At 36.3% G+C, this 23,891-nt stretch overlaps 3 protein-coding genes across 3 annotated transcripts; 2 read left to right on the top strand and 1 right to left on the bottom strand.

The window, feature by feature from the left end:
* The first annotated feature begins 1,013 nt into the window (after positions 1-1,013).
* On the top strand, positions 1,014-4,276 carry LOC115443039 (engulfment and cell motility protein 1). Its single transcript, XM_030168307.2, is given in 2 exon segments — positions 1,014-2,851; positions 2,854-4,276. Coding segments are annotated over 2 exon segments (2,223 nt in total). The 5' UTR covers positions 1,014-1,122; the 3' UTR covers positions 3,348-4,276.
* Positions 4,277-6,123: 1,847 nt separating this feature from the next.
* On the bottom strand, positions 6,124-20,490 carry LOC115443050 (transmembrane protein 87A). Its single transcript, XM_030168316.2, is given in 12 exon segments — positions 6,124-6,394; positions 7,056-7,203; positions 7,663-7,783; positions 7,870-8,055; positions 8,057-8,077; positions 8,232-8,339; positions 8,549-8,724; positions 11,509-11,658; positions 12,875-13,051; positions 13,804-13,892; positions 17,764-17,824; positions 20,148-20,490. Coding segments are annotated over 12 exon segments (1,560 nt in total). The 5' UTR covers positions 20,241-20,490; the 3' UTR covers positions 6,124-6,164.
* Positions 20,491-20,987: 497 nt separating this feature from the next.
* On the top strand, positions 20,988-23,285 carry LOC115443047 (mesoderm induction early response protein 1). The gene is given in 4 exon segments (XM_030168313.2): positions 20,988-21,484; positions 21,487-21,618; positions 21,620-22,229; positions 22,232-23,285. Coding segments are annotated over 4 exon segments (1,185 nt in total). The 5' UTR covers positions 20,988-21,190; the 3' UTR covers positions 22,381-23,285.
* Positions 23,286-23,891: the final 606 nt, after the last annotated feature.

Here is a 23,891-nt window from a genome sequence, read left to right as displayed (position 1 = left end):
ACGTATACCTATACCTTTTTAAATTTTTTGTGTACGATTTCAAAGACATAGTAGATAAATACTTATCTAGTTTAAAAAAATATCTTATGTTTTCAACTTATAAACTGAGTTATAAACACACAGGTCCCAACTAAAGGCGTTATTAACTTTTTTTAACATGACTATGTTTGTTAGGCAGACAAAAGTCACAGCACACAGTCTTGTCTTATCATCAGGGATAGTGGTAAGATACCTCGCCAGTCGATACGTCATCATGATTCATGGCGACCTATTTGATATCTGATATACATGCTGATCCCGGAATGCTACATGGGTTTTACATCTTGTGTATGATGGACGATGTCCGGGCGTATACAAATTTTCTACCGGTCAACCGCTGCGCCACGAGGAAGCTTGTCGATACCAAGTCTTACTAGTCATAGTTACAACCTAGTATAAGTATTATATCTAATATCGATGGTTGAAAGGCTAATGGACTTAAGGTGGTAGCTCAAGGTCCATTTTCATACATTTTGTTTCGGTTTTAATCTGGGTAACTAAACAAGTATTGGCAAGTAAAGAATTTAAATTCACGTCTAGTTAGTGATTAGTTCTCGCAGTTGAAAGAAAAATGTAGACGTGAATTTAAATTCTTTACTTGCCAATACTTGTTTAGTTACCCAGATTAAAGCCGAAACAAAATGTATGAAAATGGACCTTGAGCTACCACCTTAAGCGACATTACATTCGAAAAAATGTAACTAGGTTAAAAACATAGAAAAAGGTGCCGATGATATATATTAAACGCAAAAACAATGTCGCAGAAAAAATTGATTATGTCAATTAACCGTCGATATGTAAGTACTAATATCATATTGTATTATCAATTACATATTAAATTTTATGAACATTGTACCTACTTTTTAAAGATGAATAAATGACTGCGATTTGAGAAAGGGCCCCCAAATGAATATTGCATACATCAGTTATAAAATTATATAACTACGAATGCATCTTTAGTTCCATGAACGTCACTGGCGTAAGAATAACAAAATGTCAAAGTTGTCAATAACGTTTTAGCGACATTCTCGAGGTGTGGTGTTGTGGAGTTTGTAATCTGTATCCGAGTCCAATGCTAATTAAATGTCTACTAAACCAATGAAAATGCCGTCGGCAACTAAAGAGAAAGACTCTACAATACTAAAGATCGCGGTGGAGATGCTAAATGCGCCTGACAAGGTGCCGCAGTTGATGGAATTCGATCAAGCCCAGCCTCTATCCAGTATAATTCAGTTATTGTGCAAACCTTGGGGTCTTCCTGACCCCGAAAACTACGCTTTGCAATTCTCCGAAACCAACAACCAGAATTACATAACCGAAAAGAATAGAAATGACATAAAAAATGGATCAGTGCTGCGATTAGAATTATCTCCAGCAAAGACGGTGCAAGACATTTTAACTAAAATTAACACAGGTTTAGAATCCGAACAGGTCACAGCTCTGAAGAAATTATCGACTCTAAGCAGTGATCTCACATTCGCACTTGAGTTTATAAACAAAAAAGGTTTATCTCTAATTATAAACAATATACAAAATGGTAAATTCAATGGTGAACTGTTAAAATACGCTTTGGTGACATTTGTGGAACTCATGGACCATGGTATTATTTTTTGGGACATACTCGAAAACCAATTTATAAATAAAGTTGCTAGTTTTGTAAGCAATCATGCTAACACAAGGGATCCTAAAGTGATACAATGCTGTTTATCAATTCTTGAGAATATTGTTCTCAATAGCTCCAAAAACTCACATGTAGAGAAAGAAGTCCCAATAACTAGTTTGATCACACACTTACAAAACACACAGGATAGCAAAATTCAGCAGAATACTATTGCACTCATCAATGCTATGTTTTCAAAAGCAGACTTGACAAGGAAAAAAATGATTGCAGCTACTGTGTCTTCCAAGCCAGCTCGAAATATTATATATGAAAATCTTATAGGAGCTAGTGAGTTCTCGAAAAACACTACAAAAGAAGCGTTAGGTACAGAGCTCGCTCATCAGCTTTATGTACTGCAGACCTTAATGCTCGGTTTGTTAGAGCCTAGAATGAGACAAAGGGCTGATTCTCAAGAACAAGAATCACAGGAAAAAATTAAGGAACTAAGAAAAATTGCATTTGAAAATGATAATAACCCAAATATAGAAGTCACTATGAGAAGACCAGTGGGCTCGTACTCTAAAGACTTCAAGAAACTGGGATTCAAATGTGAGATTGACCCTATAAAAGACTTTAATGAAGTTCCACCAGGAATACTTGCTTTAGACTGCATGTTGTATTTTGCTAAATATTACCCTGATGATTACACTAAGATTGTTCTAGAGAATAGCTGTAGGGCCGATGAACATGAGTGCCCATTTGGCAAAACTAGTGTAGAGTTGGTGAAACAGTTGTGTGATATACTACATGTTGGTGATCCCCCAAGTGAGCAGGGTCAGACGTATCATCCTCTGTTCTTCACCCATGATCACCCTTTTGAGGAGTTGTTCTGCATCTGCATAGTTGTCTTAAACAAGACATGGAAGGAGATGAGAGCTACAATTGAAGATTTCATCAAAGTGTCAAGTGTTGTGAGAGAGCAAATAAGCAGAGCATTATCAGCCTCTCCTAAGGGACTTGACAAATTTAGACAAAAGATCAATCAACTTACTTATGCTGAAATCACACAAATATGGCAACAAGAAAGAACCAACAGGGAAGTTTGGGAATCTCATGCTCGACCCATAGTTGAACTAAAGGAGAAAATCACACCTGAAATAATTGACTTAATCCAACAACAAAGGTTGGGTGTGCTAGTTGGTGGTACAAGGTTCAAAAATATTCATCAAGAGGGCAAAGGATAAAGGACAAGTTTTGGTTTGTACGCCTGTCACCAAATCATAAAGTTATACATTATGGAGACTGTGATGAGAAAAGTACACCAAGCTTAGAAGAACTTGGAAATAAGTTGGCTGTTGCTGATATAAAATGTGTTATTATTGGCAAAGACTGTCCTCATATCAAAGATTTAAGAGGGAGGAAAATCACACCACATTTAGCATTTTCCCTCATATTAAAATCTGCTGAAATGACATCATTAGATTTCTTGGCCCCTGATGAACAAATATTTGATTATTGGACTGATGGCATTAATGCTCTATTAAAAGAAAAAATGAGTAGCAAATCATTTGAAAATGATTTACAAACTCTGTTGTCTATGGACATTAAAGTACGATTGCTTGATGCAGAAGGAATAGACATTCCACAAGACCCACCACAAATACCTGATGAGCCAGATGATTATGATTTTTATTATGAAAATAATTAATGGAATACAATATTACATTTTATTTTGTACATAATATCAGAAATTAGTTTAAATACTGAAAAAATGCTATCAGGATAGACTTTTTATTATTTTCATTTTTTAATTACAAAAATTTCTGAAAACATGCCCTGTTTAGGTTGATACAATGTACAAATATCTAGTGATATACATTTACTGTTATCTTTACGGCTCTTCCTGTGTGACAACTTAAATGAATTTACTATTGTATCACAATATAAGGATGTATAAAGTGCTGACACCAAGTATGGGATTCCAAATTTAGCACTTCCTGCGTTATGGCATCCAACAGGCTAAAAGTTATATTTAATTTGCAACTTTATTATAATCAGAATAGAGTATTAATTATTGTGTGAGTATTTGGATATATTGTAAGGACATTCCTTGCATAGAGATATGCTATTGTTAATGTATTAAAAACAAGTGAATGGTGGACAAACAAAACATTATAATATGTAAAACCAGCTGAATAAAAAGCGTGTTTAGCACGACAACTTTTATGACTTGGTCATAATTTTAAATGTTGTAAGACAATTTATTGAGGACCTCCATTGGGTATTGATGCAATGTAACATTGAGATGGGGATCGATTTTATTCATTCTCTGTAGCTCAAAGTATTTTATTTATACCAATAAGTAATAATCATTAGGATATATTTTTTTAATTAGCTTGTAATCTGTATTTCCATGTAATCTGTATATCCTGTATTGACTGAATTCTGTAACTTCCATTTTATCTATTCAATTTATTGTGGCCATACACACCAATATTATATTTTATATACCAAAGATCATGTCTAAAGAACAAAATATATTTAATTGTATGTAAAAATAAATGTTTCAAAATTAAACTGTTATTGTTAATAACTTCCATGAATAGAAATAAACTGCAAAGCTGCATTTGTCAATGATATTATCTGTAATTACACCACCAGAATCATTAATATTTATACATCCAAAACAGTACATACATGATTAGATTTAGTCATACAATAGGAAATGCATTAGGTCACCATATTGTAAAACGCTCTTTTTACAGTAAACATTATATTAGCAAAATAATTACAGAATACAATTTTAGACATTCTTTTGACAACGTCCAGCCAGAGAGAATAATAATCGAATAGTCGCCGCGTGACATATCTTCTCTTCTGCCAGCCTGCCCGCGCAGCCGAATACTTCCGGAAACGCCCGATGTCATCGGCTAGGATAGCGGCACGTAACATCGGCCATCCTGCAAAGTGAATACCGTAAGGTATTCACAAAAATAAATTTGAGAAAGTAGAACTGAATTGGGTACCTATATTTTAAAACAAATAGGGCCCAGCAACACAAATCAGAATGCTCATGTCTGCACACAGAATATGATCAGAATGCTCATGACTACAGACAGAATATGATCACAGACAATGAATGACAGAATATGTTCATGGTCACAGACAGAATATGATCAGAATGCTCATGGCTAGACAGAATATGATCAGAATGCTCATGATTACAGACAAAATATGATCAGAATGCTCATGACTACAGAAAGAATATGATCAGAATGGTCATGGCTACAGACAGAATATGATCAAAAGGCTCACGGCCACAGACAGATCAGATTAAATAAATTAAACAGTTACGCACGTTCGCATTGTCAGCCTGAAGTGTTGCGCCACCGATTTGACTACACATGACTCCAATCATTATTGTCTCCAATGATTTAGTTTCTAAAAAAAACAGCCTCTTCAGTGAGCCAAGCAGCAGGCATAACGAAGTTTTTCTTATGAATGTCGTGAATCGTAGTAATGTACAGACATCAATTCCATAGGTATTCCCGACATATTTACTTCAACAGACGTAGACGTTTGCCATGGTAACTAAAAATCTGAGAATCTGGTAATTTTAATTTTGGCATTCAATGATTCATCACAGATTTATTCCGATAGTTCTCTTCACATTCGAATTCAATGTAACTTCAAATTATCATTTGTATAATCCCACTTCTGAATGTAAAACGCTCTTTTTACAGTAAACATTATATTAGCAAAATAATTACAGAATACAATTTTAGACATTCTTTTGACAACGTCCAGCCAGAGAGAATAATAATCGAATAGTCGCCGCGTGACATATCTTCTCTTCTGCCAGCCTGCCCGCGCAGCCGAATACTTCCGGAAACGCCCGATGTCATCGGCTAGGATAGCGGCACGTAACAATATGTTATGCGTGTGTGACTCAATCTTTTCTTTGTGAAGTGATGATTAATAATTATTGCTTACAATGGAAATTAATAATATTGCAAATATAATTCTACAACTACAGTCGTTTAAAAATAACAATAAAAAAAATAATCACAAGTCACAAATACTATACTTTATTACTAAGCTGGATCGCATTTTAATCAATTTGAGAAAAGGATAATTAATACAATTATATAACATACATGTTATATTGTTCCTTGCAATTACGCAAGGAAAGTAACCAAGAAACACAATGTAAAGTAATCAAGCTATAAAGACGTGGCAGTCAGCTACGAAGCACGACAGAGATGGCACTACATACTAATCAATCTCTAAAATCAATGTATGATTTTTCCGCTGAATATTTTAATTTTCTGTAGCTGAAGGTATAAAATTTTCAACCGAGTACTGTTGTTACAATTGAATGGGTTTCCCCAAAAGGTTATATCCCTAATCAGTAGGGATGAAAGAAAATATAACCATATAAATAAGTGCAATTTATTTAATAACAGCAAAAATAAAACAACATCACAGTTTAAATAATACTTTATATGAGAATTCGCTTAAGTAATTATTGCATTTTGGAGACTTCGAACTTTGTGTTAATGATTTCTTCGTCTGAGTCTAGTAAGGGAAGCGTGCTCGTCGGTATGTTCTCCTCGACCCAGCGCAGATCTGAATCGAGAGAATTGCTGCTGGGATCGGGCTGAGAATCCCTCTGTTCGACGTCACCCGACGAACTGTTCGTTGTTCCGCGCATTTTAACACCATACGCGTCGTTCACAAATTGTTCTTCTTCTTCTGTAATTACAAAAAGTTATTAGAAAAAGTTAAATTTTTGTCTTAAGACCAAATTAGAGTATTAGGTAGCACTGACAAAGAATAACAATATGTGTCTTGTAAAGGTAATTTATTATGCAAATTAATTGTAGTATTGAAGTTCGCTAAGACTGTAACTTAGAATGTTACTTTAACATTCTTGAACAAAAGAAAATCTACTTAGAATAAATTTGTCTCATTCTTCATGGGTACCAGAATATCTACAAAGGTAACACTTAAAAGGTATAATACAATATGAATTAAAAAGTCCCGATCCGACTACGTCAACGGCGTAGTTGTATTATGGTATGACTGCAATGCTGAGGTCTCAGGTTAGATCCCGGGTCGGGCAAAGTGATATTGGGTTTTTCTACTCACTTTGAAGTCTAGAATTGTGCCTGATAAAGCGATAGGCTCGCTACTTATAACATAAAGGGTCGGAACAAGCACGGCAAACAGTGGGTGCACCTCTGCCTCTCCCTTACAAGATAAAAGTAATGTGTTTGCGTGTGTGTATGTATGTGTGTGTGTGTGTGTGTGTGTGTTTTTATGTGTGTATGTATGTATGTGTGCGTGTGTGTGTGGACGTGGGCGCGCGCGTGTGTGTGGACGTGTGCGCGCGTGTGTATATTAATAATATTACCGTCATCATCTTCAGCGTTGTCAAGTAGCGGCGTGAAGGCATATCTCTGATTGTTGTTGGTAGGTCGCCACAGTATCATGATCACGGTGAGTACGCTCACGAACAAAATGGGCCAATACGCCTCATCCATCCACACCTCCTTCCATTCCTGCAAATCATAATTACAAGGTACAGAGTATTTAAACCAAATAAAATTCGTCTCGCAAATAGAACACTATCTTTATTTTATCGAAGCGGAGCAAAGACTTGATGTTAAGTGAAACCCAAGAAAATTATGGCGTAAGCGATAAATACATCCTCGGACGGTTAGCACAGTTATACTGGCCTGCCTGATTGCGCTTTTACTATCCACAAGGGCAGACCCTTATTTCGTTCTAGTGTGGCGAAATACTTTTACAAATATGTTGCAGAAAGAATGACGTCGACGATCCACTCTAGGGATTCTGTCACATATTAGGAAAATTGTAAACTAAAACACACGTCACAGTCACTGACCTTAGAATCAAAACCAGGAACTCCCAATACTTCGATAGCAAAGTGACATTAGACCCTCTGAGTCTATAATATATTATGAAACTATAATAAAATATATAATTTGAATACTTACGGTGATACACTGCAGAACCCTGTATGACTTGATCGAGTACAACATGAATACAACGGACGATATCACTGCGAATATCAGCGTGTTTGTGAAGTGTCTGTACAGCGATAACTTTATTGTGTTTCTGAAAATAATATACACAATTAATAATAACGTACGTATTATACCTAAAATGAACAAAGCACGTATAGTACAACAAGCGGCACCGACCTGCGGAGCTGCAGCGTGCGCATGGTGTGCGCCAGGCTCACGAACACCCACCAGCAGATGGCGCTGTCCAGCAGCGACAGCGGCACCTCGGACAGCAGCAGGTCGCGGTTGGAGTCGTCGGCCTTGTGGTGCAGCCGCAGCCACGCGTTGATGGCGCCCAGCGCCGCCCACAGCGCGCCGCAGCCGCAGCGCCGGGCCCAGCCGCGGCCTGCGGACTCATACTGACACTGGCGCTCCGCTACACCACTAACTTAACCACTAGCGTGTGGCTTGCGCAACGCTGTTGGCATCGACTACACAAAAATACCATACAACACATTGGAAGGGGCGTGATCGTAATGAAATTACTTCTTTATACTCACTTAACAATACCGAATCCTAGAGACACTATAATGACTAGCATCCGCGCCAACGCGCGTTTCGCCACCGATATCCATTCGGCGACCATGTATGCCTCCGCGTTGAAATAACTGAAAATGAATACTTTATTTAAAAAAAAGTCTTAAGAAGACACTGGCAATAATTTCCAATCCAAACACGTGACTTCAAAACGTATCATGCAATTCAACCGTCGCTCGGACAAAAATATACAAACGATAATACCAAAAAAAAAATAAACACGGAGGACCTCATCTTTTTTTAAAGGTAAGGTTAAATAAGAATGTTTAGGTAAATGTACCCCGATCTGTTGATGGCGGAGTAGACGGCGTAGTAGACGGCGCTCTCGAGCATGCCGAGCAGCGCCACGGCGCCGATCCAGTACTGGATGCGCAGCAGGTCGCGCCACTGCAGCGCGCACACGCCCAGCCAGCACGCGCACAGCACCGTGTACACGCCGCACATCACGCCGAAGAACTGCGCACACACCAATGACGTTTACAAATAGCAGAGATGTGAATTATTTGAAATATATGTATTTTAAATACAAATGCAAAATGCAAAATTCCTATTTTTATTTTATATTTGAAATACTTTTTTCGAAAAGTATTTAGTATTTTATTTGAAATACTTTGTATTTGTAAGATACAAAATATTTTTGTTACGTTTTTGATTCATTTTACTTATTTTTCATTCTTTTAAAATTCAAAATTAGGTTATTTATAAACGCTCTGATCGTAATCCTTGTCACCAAGAACAAAATTAAGCCAACATTGCGCGTCAAACAAATTTGAAATCAATGACGATGACGTTAGATTTGGAAACACTACAATATTTAAAAGATGAAGACAATGCTTTAGAAAGTCTTGAACAGATGTCAAAGTGTAAAAAAAAAAACTCTTCCTTAAATATAATACCTGCTTACCAAAGTTCTGAACCTTTTGAACGACTACTTTCATTCGGTGGAATTAATATGAAACATGAACTCTTTGAACATACACTAGTATTAAAATCAGTTAAATAAGGACCAGGTATTTTATTTGGAAAACCTATTTTGAAATTACGTATTTTGCATTTTGTATTTAAATACTTTTATTTAAAACTATTTTGTATTTCTATTTTAAATACTAAACTAACAATGTATTTACATTTTCTATTTAAATACTTTTACTAAACTATTTTTCACATCTCTGACAAATAGACGCGACATCGTCGTCACTAACAAAATGGCACATAAGAACGGCGCACTATTTGCTATATTCACGTACCTGTACATATAATTACAAATTGGCTCGAAGAAGAAATAAAAAGATGCAGCATACATTCGTTAGAAAAGGATATATTATATACATTGCCAGTTACGTTACAACGTTAGTGCCGCACGCTCATTGGCTGTTAAGTCGGGCAATTACCTTACTTTCTTCTTTCCAGTATTGAGCTCGGACAACGTATCTATGTAATGAAAACATCTTAGGCACAAACACACTATACAGTACCACTCCTGTATTACACTGGGATTTTGTAGTAGCTTTGGAACCGACAATTTTAAATTCTGTATCAATAGAGTTTTAAAAACGATGTAATTATCTAAGATGTTTTTATTACATAGATACATTGCCCGAGCTCTATACTGGAAGACGAAAGCAAGGTAATTGCCCGACATTCGCTTAGTCAAGCTCCAACCAGTTTCGCGGCATACTAACTTTTTGTATTTTTATAAATAAAATGTTTTCCTGTGTTTTTAGACGATGTAAAAAGTACACTGTACACGTTAGTAATAAGAATACTTTAACTTATTTTTTAAATAATGCATTTTATTCGACTTTCATGGCGACGACGGTCGACGCTCGGGTCGTATCAATGCGAGCTGCTAGGGAAAGATGGGTAATGAATGTATCAGGCTTTATTTACCTACTAGCTTTTGCCCGCAGCTCCGCCCGCGTGGTATAGTTTTTTCGGAATAAAGTTCATCAAATCATCATAATCAAATCTAATCTTCCATATTGTTTTAGTATTCCTGTAAAGTGTTGATTTTTGACTTGTATCACTTGTCACATGAGGCACAGATATATAATATCTGTTGGCGCCGGGCCGACCTCGTCAGTTGCGTGCCGACCCCTTCGACATTGGAAAGTGACTTACAAGTGCGCGTATATGATGTGTCGACCCCCTAATAGTGCTAGGGACGTCATACGAACTATATAAACGTTAAAATATACTTACTACTTTTCGGATTTTATCGCGGTTTTTTATATTTTAGTTTTCACCCGACGTTTCGGACACTTTGCAGCCTTCATGATCACGGGGGGGACTCTCACCCAATTAGTCGTCTCCTACGAGCCACAGTCATAGAGTCGCAGGGCGAGCAGCGGGGGGTTCTCGCTCGACTACAAAGACTCTGAGGTGAACGACAATGCGGGTAGTCAGGTCCCAGTGTCGGAAACGCCAGAGGCGTGTTTTACCGTTTGGGAGCATCTTAGCCCCCTTAATTGCAGAGATGCCGGAACGCGGTATCGCGCAAGGATGGTTCTGAACAGCTATCTTTGTGTAACAAGATACCTCGGGGCCGTCCCGTATGCGCCGAAGAAGGCCACCGCGGGTTTTGGTTGGTATGCCGGTGTAGGGTATACAGGGGTTAGGGACTCGATGCAATGTTCGCTTAGATGATGCTATACTCCCGAGTGTCGACATTGGGCCGTAAGACCGGTGAAACCAACATAACCGTTCCAGTCACCCCTCAGGTGACGGTAGCGATAACGCGTTTTTTGCCCGCGAGAAGAAAAAGGTACGCTAACCGGTGCAACTTGTTATTACGTGTTCAATGCGGTCAAGGATTCAAGAAAGCGAAGAGGACTGAAGACTCCTTAAAACTGAAGACATTCTGAGAATAGCGAAGGGAGCGGGGTGGTCTAGGGCTTATAGGGTGCCATTTGGCACGGCATTTACAGTTTGTTAGTTGCTGTCTCCCTATACTACATTTCTACTTCACCTGTCCCTATTCAGATGTTAAGTACACAATACGCCATACGCCCCACATACCTACAGTGACACGCCTTTTAAGGCTTCACAGCGACGTGAGAGGATACAACGGGCTGGGTACCGGCGGCTGAGTTTTTCAACTCAGTTACACGCCCAGCAGCCGAGAGTACCTGAGGTCTCCCAGCACTCGAACAATATCAAATTTGAAAAAAAAAAAAATAATATACTTGACCTTTCAAGTAGAGTGAACACACTCTACTTGAAAAGGAGTTCTACCTCCACCGGCAACAAGGGCCATATTGCAGCGGAGAGATACCCAGACGGCGACACCATCTCGATGCGTACGGCTGCGTTGAACTTCGTGTTACTCCGGACTGCCATCTTGAGCACGTATATACCTTCCTTTTCCACGGTTAGAACTGGCGGCAATTTCTGTCAACAATATATTCATACAAAAATACGCCTTATTTGTCTATGGGCAAAGACTACATCACAATTTGAATTTTTATTTTGGATCCTCGACATACATTTTACATTGTCATTAAAGCCTTTTCGCCGTAGTGTTGGACGGAAGCGCAACCATGCAATAACCCTTTGTCCAGTTGCATCCCCAGGCTCGGTTGTAAGTCCCACATAAAAAAAAAAATCCCGCAATCCACAACGCATTAATCTATACTATTATATAAAGCTGAAGAGTTTGTTAGTTTGTTTGTTTGTTTGTTTGAACGCGCTAATCTCAGGAACTACCGATCCAAACTGAAAAATTCTTTTTGCGTTGGATAGCCCTTTATTCGTGGAGTGCTATAGGCTATATATCATCACGCTATACCCAATAGGAGCGGAGCAGTAATGTCTTATCTCAGGAACTACCGATCCAAACTGAAAAATTCTTTTTGCGTTGGATAGCCCTTTGTTCGTGGAGTGCTATAGGCTATATATCATCACGCTATACCCAATAGGAGCGGAGCAGTAATGTCTTATCTCAGGAACTACCGGTTTGAACTGAAAAAATCTTTTTGTGTTGGATAGCCCTTTGTTCCTGGAGTGCTATAGGCTATATATCATCACGCTATGACCAATAGGAGCGGAACAGTAATGAAACATGTTGCAAATCGAGGAAAAATATTAGTTTTGAGAGCTTCCGTTGCGTGCGCTGCGTAAACGGTTAAAGTTATGCAACAATGATGTATGACGGGATTGTTCTTCTTAAAAAGTTCTAAAAAAATATATTATAAAACAAAGTCCCCGCTGCATCTGTCTGCCTGAACGTGTTAAACTCAAAAACTACCCAACGTATTAAGATGAAATTTGGTATGGAGACAGTTTGAGACCCTGGGAAGAACATAGGCTCCCGGGAAACTACTACTTTTATAACGGAAAACTTTAGCCTGAAAAACTTTATAACGCGGGCGGAGCCGCGGGCAAAAGCTAGTATTAATATATAACGCGTAACTGAAATCATTATATAAAATACAAATCTAAATGAAAGTTTTCTTATGTTTACGTGAATGAACTATTTTTTGGATTTTATCGCGGCTTTTATATTTTAATATTCTCCTGAAGTTTCGAAGACTTTGCAGACTTCGCGGTCACGAGGTGGACGGCAAAGAATAGTTTAATTTTAATAAATAATAGTTGCCAAACTCACCGACTGCGTAATAACTTCGGTGTTCACTTCCGAGGGTTTGTTCTTGCCGCCGTCGAATATCAACCAACTGTTACTGTGACAAGTCCTAGTTTCGGATACACTCATCACTTGCAATGAACTTGTATTGTTGCCATCGCTCACGGATCTCTCCACTCTATTCGAGCATGCGACCACTTGCTGCAAGTAGGAAAAGACTAGATAAAACTAAGTGCAATGTGAATCGTTTTCATATTATACATAATAACAATAATAATAATAGATCTCTTTATTGCACAACCAATAAAACACACAGATAAACATAGAAAAAGACAAATACAAGACATGGTCACACAATGGGCGGTGTTATCGCTAAAACCGATTTCTTCCAGACAACCTAATGTTACATATTATATGTTACATATTGTAACATCAAATACGTATGCCCTTTAAATTAAAAAACATGAATTAAAATACTGATCCAGTTTTGAGAATTCCTTTACTAATAGGAAGCTTATTTACAGGAATTATCCCTGAGTATTATGGAGTACGTTTTATCTCTATAGCGGGTTTTAAGGCAGGCGGATTCACGAACATGAGTTAGTTTAATGACATTTAATACTTGCCTCAGGTTATGCTAATCCATACTTAATAATAAATATAGGCTTTCCAAGCAGAGTCTATTATCAATTAATTTTAATGTTTTTACGCAAGCAAAGCAATTTTAGTACTAATTAGTATTCATTATGTTTAACATAATTGGATGAACATCAGAATAGCACATAGGCTACAATTTATAATGATTTTGTGTAATTTGGTCGTAATTTAAGTCGGAAAAAAAATATTCCGGAAAACTTCACGCGGGCGACGCCGCAACCAAAAGCTAGTATTTTATAAAGCCAATTCTGTCGACAGCGACACAGTAGTAATTTCTGATTCATTTGAATACTCACCTGTTCGAAGTAATGTAAGTAGTCCGGCGAGCAAAGTGTTGGCGACCATTCGTACGTTATGTTCATTGGCACCGCCGAATCGCAATGCACTGGAACAATACAATTATTTATTATTACGTTACACAATGTTAAAACCCGAGATACTGTGAAAATACAAATCATATATTATTAAGGGTATATACTACTCTATTAAGTGTTTTTAATAAATCTGTTTAAAGAGCGAAAAGTCGATACATGATAGAGAATTTAAACGTAGAGAGTAGACAAGCCACAAATCCTTGCCAAAGAACAGCGATTCCTACCTAGGATGATTCGCGAGGCTATGGGAATAAAGAATATTCAAATTTTAATAGAGAAGATGGTTGGAAGCTTGAATAAGCCTGGGATCCTATTTTACATTTAATTAAATCGGAACCCAAAAGAGCAGCTGCCAGACTTCAAGACACTGTGAGCTGATTCTGCGTAGACGGGACCGTCAATAGCTAAATAAAAAAAAATGTAAAGCGTAGGAAGATATTGTAATTTTGACTTTTCGCATGACAACACCTCTGAAGCAAATTATAGTAAGACAGATTGAGACATTAATTATAGATTCAAAACCATGAGTTCCCTAAAACACATGAATAATGTTTATAGCAACATTTTCATTAACAGTAGGTACTTGTAATTATTTTCATTATTATCAATTTAGATATGTTTTTCGTAAAAAATGAGTTCAAATTAACATTACATAACAAAACAAAATAACCATTTTAGTGGAGGTTTATATTAGTGATAAGTGATAACATAATTGAAATATACTACAAAATGAACTATAGATAACAGTAATGATGTCAATGAATGATATAAATCTGGCAACGTATAGAAATACTCAGAATACAATCGATACCATAAGATAGCAGAATTTCAATCCAGGAAAAGGACATTTGGTTGTTACACTATATAGGACTATTTATAAAAATAATAAATATCAGCCCTGTATTATATACTTGCCCACTGCTGAGCACGGGCCTCCTCTACTACTGAGAGGGATTAGGCCTTAGTCTACCGCGCTGGCCTAGTGCGGATTGGTAGACTTCACACACCTTCGAAATTCCTATAGAGAACTTCTCAGATGTGCAGGTTACCTCACGATGTTTTCCTTCACCGTTAAAGCGAAGGATAAATTCACAAAGAATACACACATGATTTTTTATAAAAGTCAGAGGTGTGTGCCCTTGGGATTTGAACCAGCGGATATTCGTCTTGGCAGTCCGTTCCACACCCAACTAGGTAATATACAGTTAACCACGCTACACCATGTCGGGTCCAAGCCGAGCGTCTGCCGCACAGTCACCGAGCTGGTTCCGTGCCTGTACTTACAGATAGGCCTCGACCAAGCAATTACCGTTGCGTCGTGATGAAGTCTACTCTTCCGAGCAAAAATAGCGTTGTGAGTAGAATACAATGATGTTGAATTTTGGCGATCTGGTATGAGCGGTTATTGCGACCGCTCTGGACGATAAAGAATCTGAATCTTCAACTACAAGGAAATAGTGTGCATCCACTTCGGAACGAACCACAAGAGAAAGAAGAATTTGTGAATATTTGTAAAGATCTACGTAGTTATCTGTTAGCGGTCGTATCGCTTACATCAGGCGAACGGCAAACCCGTCTGGTCACTTAAAGCAGTAAAAAGAAAAGGAAAAACGTTATGAAGATAAATATTGGGGCTACCTACTTTAAAATGACTAGATATTCTTTTCTTTCTACGACTACTCGGGTTCAGCTCGGGGGCGCTGCATTCATGCAACGGGCCGTGGCTAAGCCGCGGCGGACCGAGTTGTTTCTGAGCGTTGTCCGAGTGTGTCCATAAAAAAATATATGAAATATTAGTTAACCGTGCGACGGCCGACGCTCAGCTCGGACTAAATACGGTCTGTAGTGACTTATCCTTTATCAAGTGAATGCGGACAGAAAAATGGAAGTTAGATAAAGTAATCGCGCGATTTATAGACATAAAAAAAGGTTGCGCTGTAAATCTACTATACAGAAAACGATATTAGTTATTCTGCATTTAAAATTTAATTGAACTTAATACTTAATACCTTGGCGCGCAATATCACGCACTTGACCTAGCCCCCTAAACATTTAATTTATAGTTTTAATGGTTATATGTATTGAAATAAAAACTTTCTCTCACTGGAAACACTGATTGGAAATGTCGGTTAGAAATCTTATACCTGACGACCAACCACAGCCCGCTCATTATTACTACATACATATTTTTCCACCGCAGCGACTATACCATTACGGTTGTGACCAGTTTATACAAAATAATTTATTTTGCAGCATAACATAATCGGCAAATTACTTTTATTCACACATACTTTTTCTACATATACAAGTAGGTATAAACTGACTGGCTCGAATTTGATGGATCACCTTTTATAAAGAGAAGTGATACCCTTACTTTTACGTGAGCTGCGGATATGTAAATTCCGAATGCAAGTGACAAATAATTCCCTATAAAATTAGTTATCTACATTTAATTATTGTTGTTTACCTAAATACCAAAATATACTGGATATAATAGATATTTTTAACGAAAAACTTAATTCATATAAAAAAAAACTAAAGAAAATTGTGAACACGCAATCAACTTAATAATTACGTTTTTATTTATAATAGTAAACTTAGGAATTTCTAGTTGTTTTTGTATCTCTTTTATATATAACTGATAAATTGTGAACTTGTAATTATTTTGACAGTTAAAATAACAAATTTTAAAAATTAAAAATTAATAAAAAAAAAAAAATGTGATAATGATTAGTAACTTTTACCAATAGCATCTACTGTACTGTATAATAGATATCTATAAGTGGAAACTTTGTTGATTTATGTATTTTAAGTTATGTTACCTAGTTTATAAGAGTTAATATATTGTATGTTTCCCTAATCTATACTATTATATAAAGCTGAAGAGTTTGTTTGTTTGTTTGTTTGAACGCGCTAATCTCAGGAACTACCGGTCCAAACTGAAAAATTCTTTTTGCGTTGGATAGCCCTTTGTTCGTGGAGTGCTATAGGCTATATATCATCACGCTATACCCAATAGGAGCGGAGCAGTAATGGCTAATCTTAGGAACTACCGGTCCAAACCGAAAAATTCTTTTTGCGTTGGATAGCCCTTTGTTCTTGGAGTGCTATATGCTATAAGTATATCATCACGCTATACCCAATAGGAGCGGAGCAGTAATGGCTAATCTCAGGAACTACCGGTACGAACTGAAAAAATCTTTTTGTGTTGAATAGCCCTTTGTTTTTGGAGTGCTCTAAGTTATATATCATCACGCTATGACCAATAGGAGCGGAGCAGTAATGGCTAATCTCAGGAACTACTGGTTCGAACTGAAAAATTCTTTTTGTGTTGAATAGCCCTTTGTTTTGGAGTGCTCTAAGTTATATATCATCACGCTATGACCAATAGGAGCGGAGCAGTAATGAAACATGTTGCAAACACGGGGACAATTTATTAGTTTTGAGAGCTTCCGTTGCGTGCGCTGCGTAAACGGTTAAAGTTATGCAACAATGATGTATGACGGGATTGTTCCTCTTAAAAAGTTGTAAACAATATATTATAAAACAAAGTCCCCCGCTGCATCTGTCTGCCTGAACGTGTTAAACTCAAAAACTACCCAACATATTAAGATGAAATTTGGTATGGAGTCAGTTTGAGACCCTGGGAAGAACATAGGCTCCCGGGAAACCACTACTTTTATAACGGAAAACTTTAGCCTGAAAAACTTTATAACGCGGGCGGAGCCGCGGGCAAAAGCTAGTAAATAAATAAATAAATAAATACTGAATTTGCCATAAGATAATCATATAAGTATTTGCGAAATACTGTAAGTTCTATTTTTTTTGTTTGGTTTTTACACATGGTATAGCAGTTTTAAATATTAAATTGCAGATACTTACTCGCGATGATCAATTTTGTATCCTTGAATAGTGATTTAGCCAATGTGAACATGCAACTCTCCTGAAATAAAAAAAAATACATGTTATTAGATAAATTTATACCAAGTAGGATATTCATGTTGATTGCAGCATGCACACCTGTTGTGTTTTTAAACGCGCTACGCTATGTATAGCACATGGCGTGTGTGGTGGCATATGCCACGCGAAAAAACTATGTTACAGCCACAGAATATATGAATTAATTTTTGAAAAATCATATTTTGATGTTTTTTTTTTGTTTGTTTTGTTGAAATGAGGTCTTTTTTTGCTCTCCCTTAAGGTATGCTAAGCCAGGCAAAAACCCATACCAAGCCACTATGCTCAGTAATGAAAAATGTAAAAACTACACAGGCATCATTATTTTTAAAATTGTAAATGTTATTGTTCTCTACTCATTGTATAAATGTTAATTATTTGAAGTATATTGTGTTCTCAGATGTGTTAATGTTATTTTAAAGTGTCTTTAGTCTATTGATGCAATGTTTTGTGCTCCAAAGCAGCTTATTATGCATCTGTGTTACTCCAGAATGGGGTCCACCATCATGTAAATGACATGTCATTTCATATTAATTCTGTTGTAATAGCAGTATAATGCATACACTTGCATCACTGAAGCGTTAAGCTATATGGTTTATAGTTGTTTTTTTAAACATCCAACAAAACTTTAATTACTGAAACTGTGATATGCACTTAGAATATCCTCAATTTCAATATTAAAATATGCTTGCATTAGGCCATTAATTTGAATTAATAAGGAATTTTCATATGATCGCAACCTAGATATAAAAAAAGAAAGAATGAAGATACACATTTTCTAGTATCTTTGACCTAAATATGGATTTGCATAAGAAACTGCAAAAAAGTTCTTCACAATTGTCCAGAAATGGACAATGTTTTAATGATAAAGAAATTTTGAACATATTCCAACATACAAATTTAAATACACATACAAACTACAGTTGTTATAAACTTTGGCCACATTAATAATATCTGTAAAATCTTACTTAATTCATTTTCACTATTGCATTAATTATTCTTAGCTAAGATAAATAATTTACATACTGTTGGAGATTGTAACCTTTGTCGTGACTTATTATTTTTTATATGTTCTATTTTTAGAACTATTTGTGTTTTTGTTTGCCATAGTTACTTCTCTTTAGTCCGAAATAAACACTCATGTCAATAACATCTTTTTACTAACTTTATTTAATTACTAAGAACATATACCATATTTAAAACACATACTACCTGTAAAAACTTGTTAACACATGTACACCTTTTCAAATACTTTCTATTTATAATAACTGTGTATTAAATATTGTTCCATTGTTGGGCCTGGACCTTCTCTACTACAGAGAGGGTTTAGGACTTAGTCCATGCTTTCCTACTCCTGGTTGGCAGACTTAACAAGCCTTTGAAATTATTATAAAGGACCTCTTAGGTTTGAAGGACATTGTAGCCAGTGTAACTACTGGACATAATGAGACTTAACATCTCATGTCCCAGGATGGCGAGTGCAGTGGAATACCAAACAATACTTTATTATTCTAGATGTTGGATGGTGCTTCTATTGTTTAATAGTGTTCATATTGCTTACCTTCATGGGAACGGCAAGCTTGTCTCATCATTCAAAGAAATAAAAAAAAACAAAATCCATGTGTCCTCTCTATGTTCCTACACTATTATTGCAAATAATAACTCACAAAATACTTTAGAAGAGGTTCATGCTCTTAGACATTGAACTTTCATTTTTCTTAGAAGTCCATTACACTGTTATCTAGGCTATCATCACTTATAATTCCTATTCAGGACCTATTAATTCTGATATCAGAACTGAACAACACCTACTGTTTATTGTATTGAACCTAGTTAAAATAATTTCAATTTTATTACAGAAATATAGAGATGTTAGACATCATATTTTAGTATCAAGAGCTCAGCTCAGCTCATTCCAATTTGTTTCATTTCCTATTCACTAGTATATAAATTGCAGATAAAAACGAATGTTTTGTATATTTTATGAGTTCATTCACATTACAGCCTCAACTCGCAAGATTTAAAGTTCAATAGTAGAATAGATCTAAAATTAGGCATTATGGAATTCATCAACTCTAAAATAACTTAAATGAACTCTGTTGATTTAAGCCGGCATTATCGGAGTTTTAATCGAGTTTTTATTACCGCAATAATGAGTTATAAGAAACAACGCATAAACATGATCATTTACAACGAATATATAAAGGACACGTATGATGGGTTTAAAAGTAATGCAATAATAATGGGTGTGTGTAACACATCAGAAGATTCTTTAAATTAAGTATGTATAGATAGAAAGAGATACTCACTCCACTTAAACGTAAATCCCATTTTCCGACATCGGAAAAACAATGTGATAATTTTACAAGAGTAACGAATAAAAAAATTACTTTAGGTAACATCGTAGGTCCTATCTTTGTACGATCTTAATTACAAAATTATTTACTTAACGTTATTATTGTACCAAGTAACATTTTATTGAATTTTCACAACTGTTCAAGATCTTTTCAGAAGATAAGCTTACAGCACATACACATTTGTCACTTTTTAACCCACTTGACTTGACATAACTTGACACAATACAGAAATTCGAGATTATAACCAGAGACCAATAAACTAGATTATAACAACCCGCTAATCGCCATTGACCATTGTTGCCAGCGGTTAACTGAAGCAAAACATAAACAAGAAAAAATGATGAAAAAATGCGAAACTATAAACGCAATTCCGATGAAAAACAATTATTACTCACAGTTATTACTTACTCAAATAATGTAAAATATAATAGGAATATCATAAAGATCGCGTATATTTCAGTCAATTTCGTTATTACATTTTACATTGATCAATGCATGAATAATCTACTCTCAGTTCAATATTAGTCTTCAATAAATAATGTTTCATGTCGAACAATGGGGCAAGGGCTATGATGTAATCAATCAGTAGTTACCATCAGTCCATAATTTTACATGTAGGTATTCGAACGTGCTGTAGTCATACTTTTGTTCCAAAAACTTATCAAACCATATTTTAAACATCAATATTCTTTAGCCTTGTCTTACAAATGATCGTCTTCTAATATTTTCTAGCAACACAAATTATTGTGCTAAATTTTGACTTGGCGTTTGTCTATGGAACATGACGTAAAATGTAAATTTTTGACATTGGGGTAGTCGTGTCAAAATATTTTTGTTTTGTTCTCCGTATTTTTAGTAAAATTATCGCGTATAATGTCATAATTGTAATGTTTTCTATTTATTTTACTATTATAGTATGTCATTTATTTATAATAAGTGGATATAATTGTAATGCCTTGGTGATACATTCTCCTTAGATTGGTACCGTGGTAGTCATGTCAGATTGCGCGCTGGTGTCCAATGTAAGCGAACACGATGCGAGCATGGACGTGGGAAATGACGAGTCCCTCTTTCAGCCCACTGTTGATATGTTGGTAAATGACTTCGACGACGAGAGAACACTTGACGAAGAAGAAGCACTAGCCGCCGGTGAGCAACAGGATCCCAAGGCCGAATTAAACAGCCTCCAGCGTGAGGGGGATATGCCTTTAGAAGAATTATTAGCATTATACGGTTACGACAAAAGTATGGACAAGCCAGTGGTAGAAACCGTCCCCGAGGTTATCCCCGGGAGGAGAATGAGAAGACAGAATCTGCATTGACGCAGTTGTATAGCGAGACGACGAGCCCCGAGGCCACACGGTGCCTTAGATCAGGATCGCGTCCTCCTTCTGAGGAGGAAGATGACTATGATTATAGTCCGGGATGAAGATGATTGGAAAAAGACAATCATGGTGGGCAGTGATTATCAAGCAGCAATACCAGAAGGTTTGTGTAGCTATGACGATGCATTGCCGTATGAAAATGAGGATAAATTGTTATGGAATCCAACAGTGTTGGATGAAAAACTCACGGAAGATTATATGAGGAAAATATGTGTAATGAACTCTGGTACAGGTATAGAGGTTGTTCCCCGAGGGAAACAACTGCGTGACGATGAGGAGGCATTATTCTTACTACAACAATGTGGTCACAATGTTGAAGAGGCACTGAGGCGGAGACGCATATCAGCACAAACTCCCGCACATGCAAGCCTCTGGTCAGAGGAAGAGTGCCGCAACTTTGAAAATGGTTTGAAGGCACATGGGAAAGATTTTCACTTAATAAGACAAAACAAAGTAAGGACACGCTCAGTAGGAGAGCTGGTACAGTTCTACTATATATGGAAAAAGACAGAGCGACATGATATTTTTGCAAATAAGGCCCGCTTGGAGAAGAAAAAGTATACTTTACATCCTGGCCATACTGATTATATGGACAGGTTCTTAGAGGAGCAAGAGGCAACCGGAGCTGGGGTGGTGAGACCTGTTTCACCCTCCCTATGATGGATTACAATCCTTCACCAGTAGCACAACCTGATCCCCTAGCATTAGGTGAAAAGGAGGTGTTCTCACAATTAAATGCCCAAACACCACCGCCACAGGCACTCTCTATTGAGGACCAAGAGCCAGACACAGGTCCCTAATACATGTATCATTGGCAATTGAGTTGTCAAGTAGAATGCACTGTTTGTAACATACTTAATTACATTACTAATTTAGATTTAAGGGAATGGGGTCACTGCATATGTCCAGCATTTTTAACTGCGAATCAAATATTCCCAAATGGGATATATTTACAAATGTTTATTAGGAAAAAGTTAGAGTTGTCACAAATAGTATTTACATTATGAAATAATTATAATTTTATACAGAAAGTATTATATTATGTGTAAGAATTGCTAATCAGGTTGCCGTATTACTATGTTCCAAGGGAGTTGATAGAGTGAGTGATTTTTAATGAGATTAACTTTCATCAAACCTTTAAGCGATGAAGGATGGGTGCTTCCCAGTTGAAAGAATTTGTTGGTGTGTTAGAAGCAATTATTTGCTAGACTGCATGTCTATTTGGTTTTGGAGCTTATGCAATGTTACCATTCCCTAACAATGCGGCCTCAGTGTTCAAAATGTTTGTCTCTTTCTTATCAATAAAGACTGGAAGAGGTACACAAAGTGTGGCCAGAGCTCATTCCCTTATTCACAAATAATATTTTTATTTCAGTGAATTTATTCACAGTATTTTATATTATTGACTGGTGTTTTATAAGAATGACTGAATTTTGTAGAGTGATTTTTTATACTATAGCATTTTTTGACAGTACAATGTAAATAATGATTATGTTGAAGATAATTTGTGAAAAAGGGAGTCAAGCCAAATAAAATTATGCATGTGTACCTGTCTGTAATTAGACAGGTAATGTATAAAATTGTAAGGTACTTGATAAGAATAAACAGTGCAAAATTAATTATAATGATTCATTTACATATCCTTTGTAAAAGTAGGTGTTGCTGTCAATTTTATTTGGGCTGATAATATAAAGTAATTATTGAATTGTTATATTGTTATTTTCCTAAAAATTTACTTTTCAGGGCTTCAAAAATCGTGATTACTTATAATTTTTTTTTAAAGAACCTCTTAGTTTGTTATCAATGCATTCTAATTTCTAACTGAATAATTAGCTAAAGGCAGAATTAGATAAGTAACTGTAATTTTTATATCAGTTCATAACATCATTATGTTTACTTTTTTTACTTTAGTACGATGGACTAAAGAAAGAAGTTATAGGTAAGTACACAGTCGATTTAGAAACAGAGTAATAATTGTAATATGACACAAGTAGCAGAAAATATCCAAGGTGACAAAGATTATGGTTATGTAGGTTGTAGATGCCTACTATGAAAAAAACCGGGATTCGGAGATTAGAACCCACGGCCTTCCGGTTTACAGTCCACATACCCAACAACCGGTTCAAGGTGACGGATGTGCTCGAGAGTCGAGATGTCTAAAACACAAACTAACTTTGACAATCTTGATTTTATGGAATAAAAAATATTTATTCATATTGAAATTTATTATATCATGTGTTGTTTTAGCGCGATCTTATGTGTTTTTTTACTGGCTCTTTGGTTGGGTGGTAGTGACGTGTTTAATGGTCAC

This window comes from Manduca sexta, chromosome 24 (genome assembly GCF_014839805.1).
Source record: "Manduca sexta isolate Smith_Timp_Sample1 chromosome 24, JHU_Msex_v1.0, whole genome shotgun sequence".
NCBI classification, from domain to species: domain Eukaryota; kingdom Metazoa; phylum Arthropoda; class Insecta; order Lepidoptera; family Sphingidae; genus Manduca; species Manduca sexta.
Note: the sequence above shows the minus strand (reverse complement) of the source record. Positions and strands in the feature narration are given on the sequence as shown.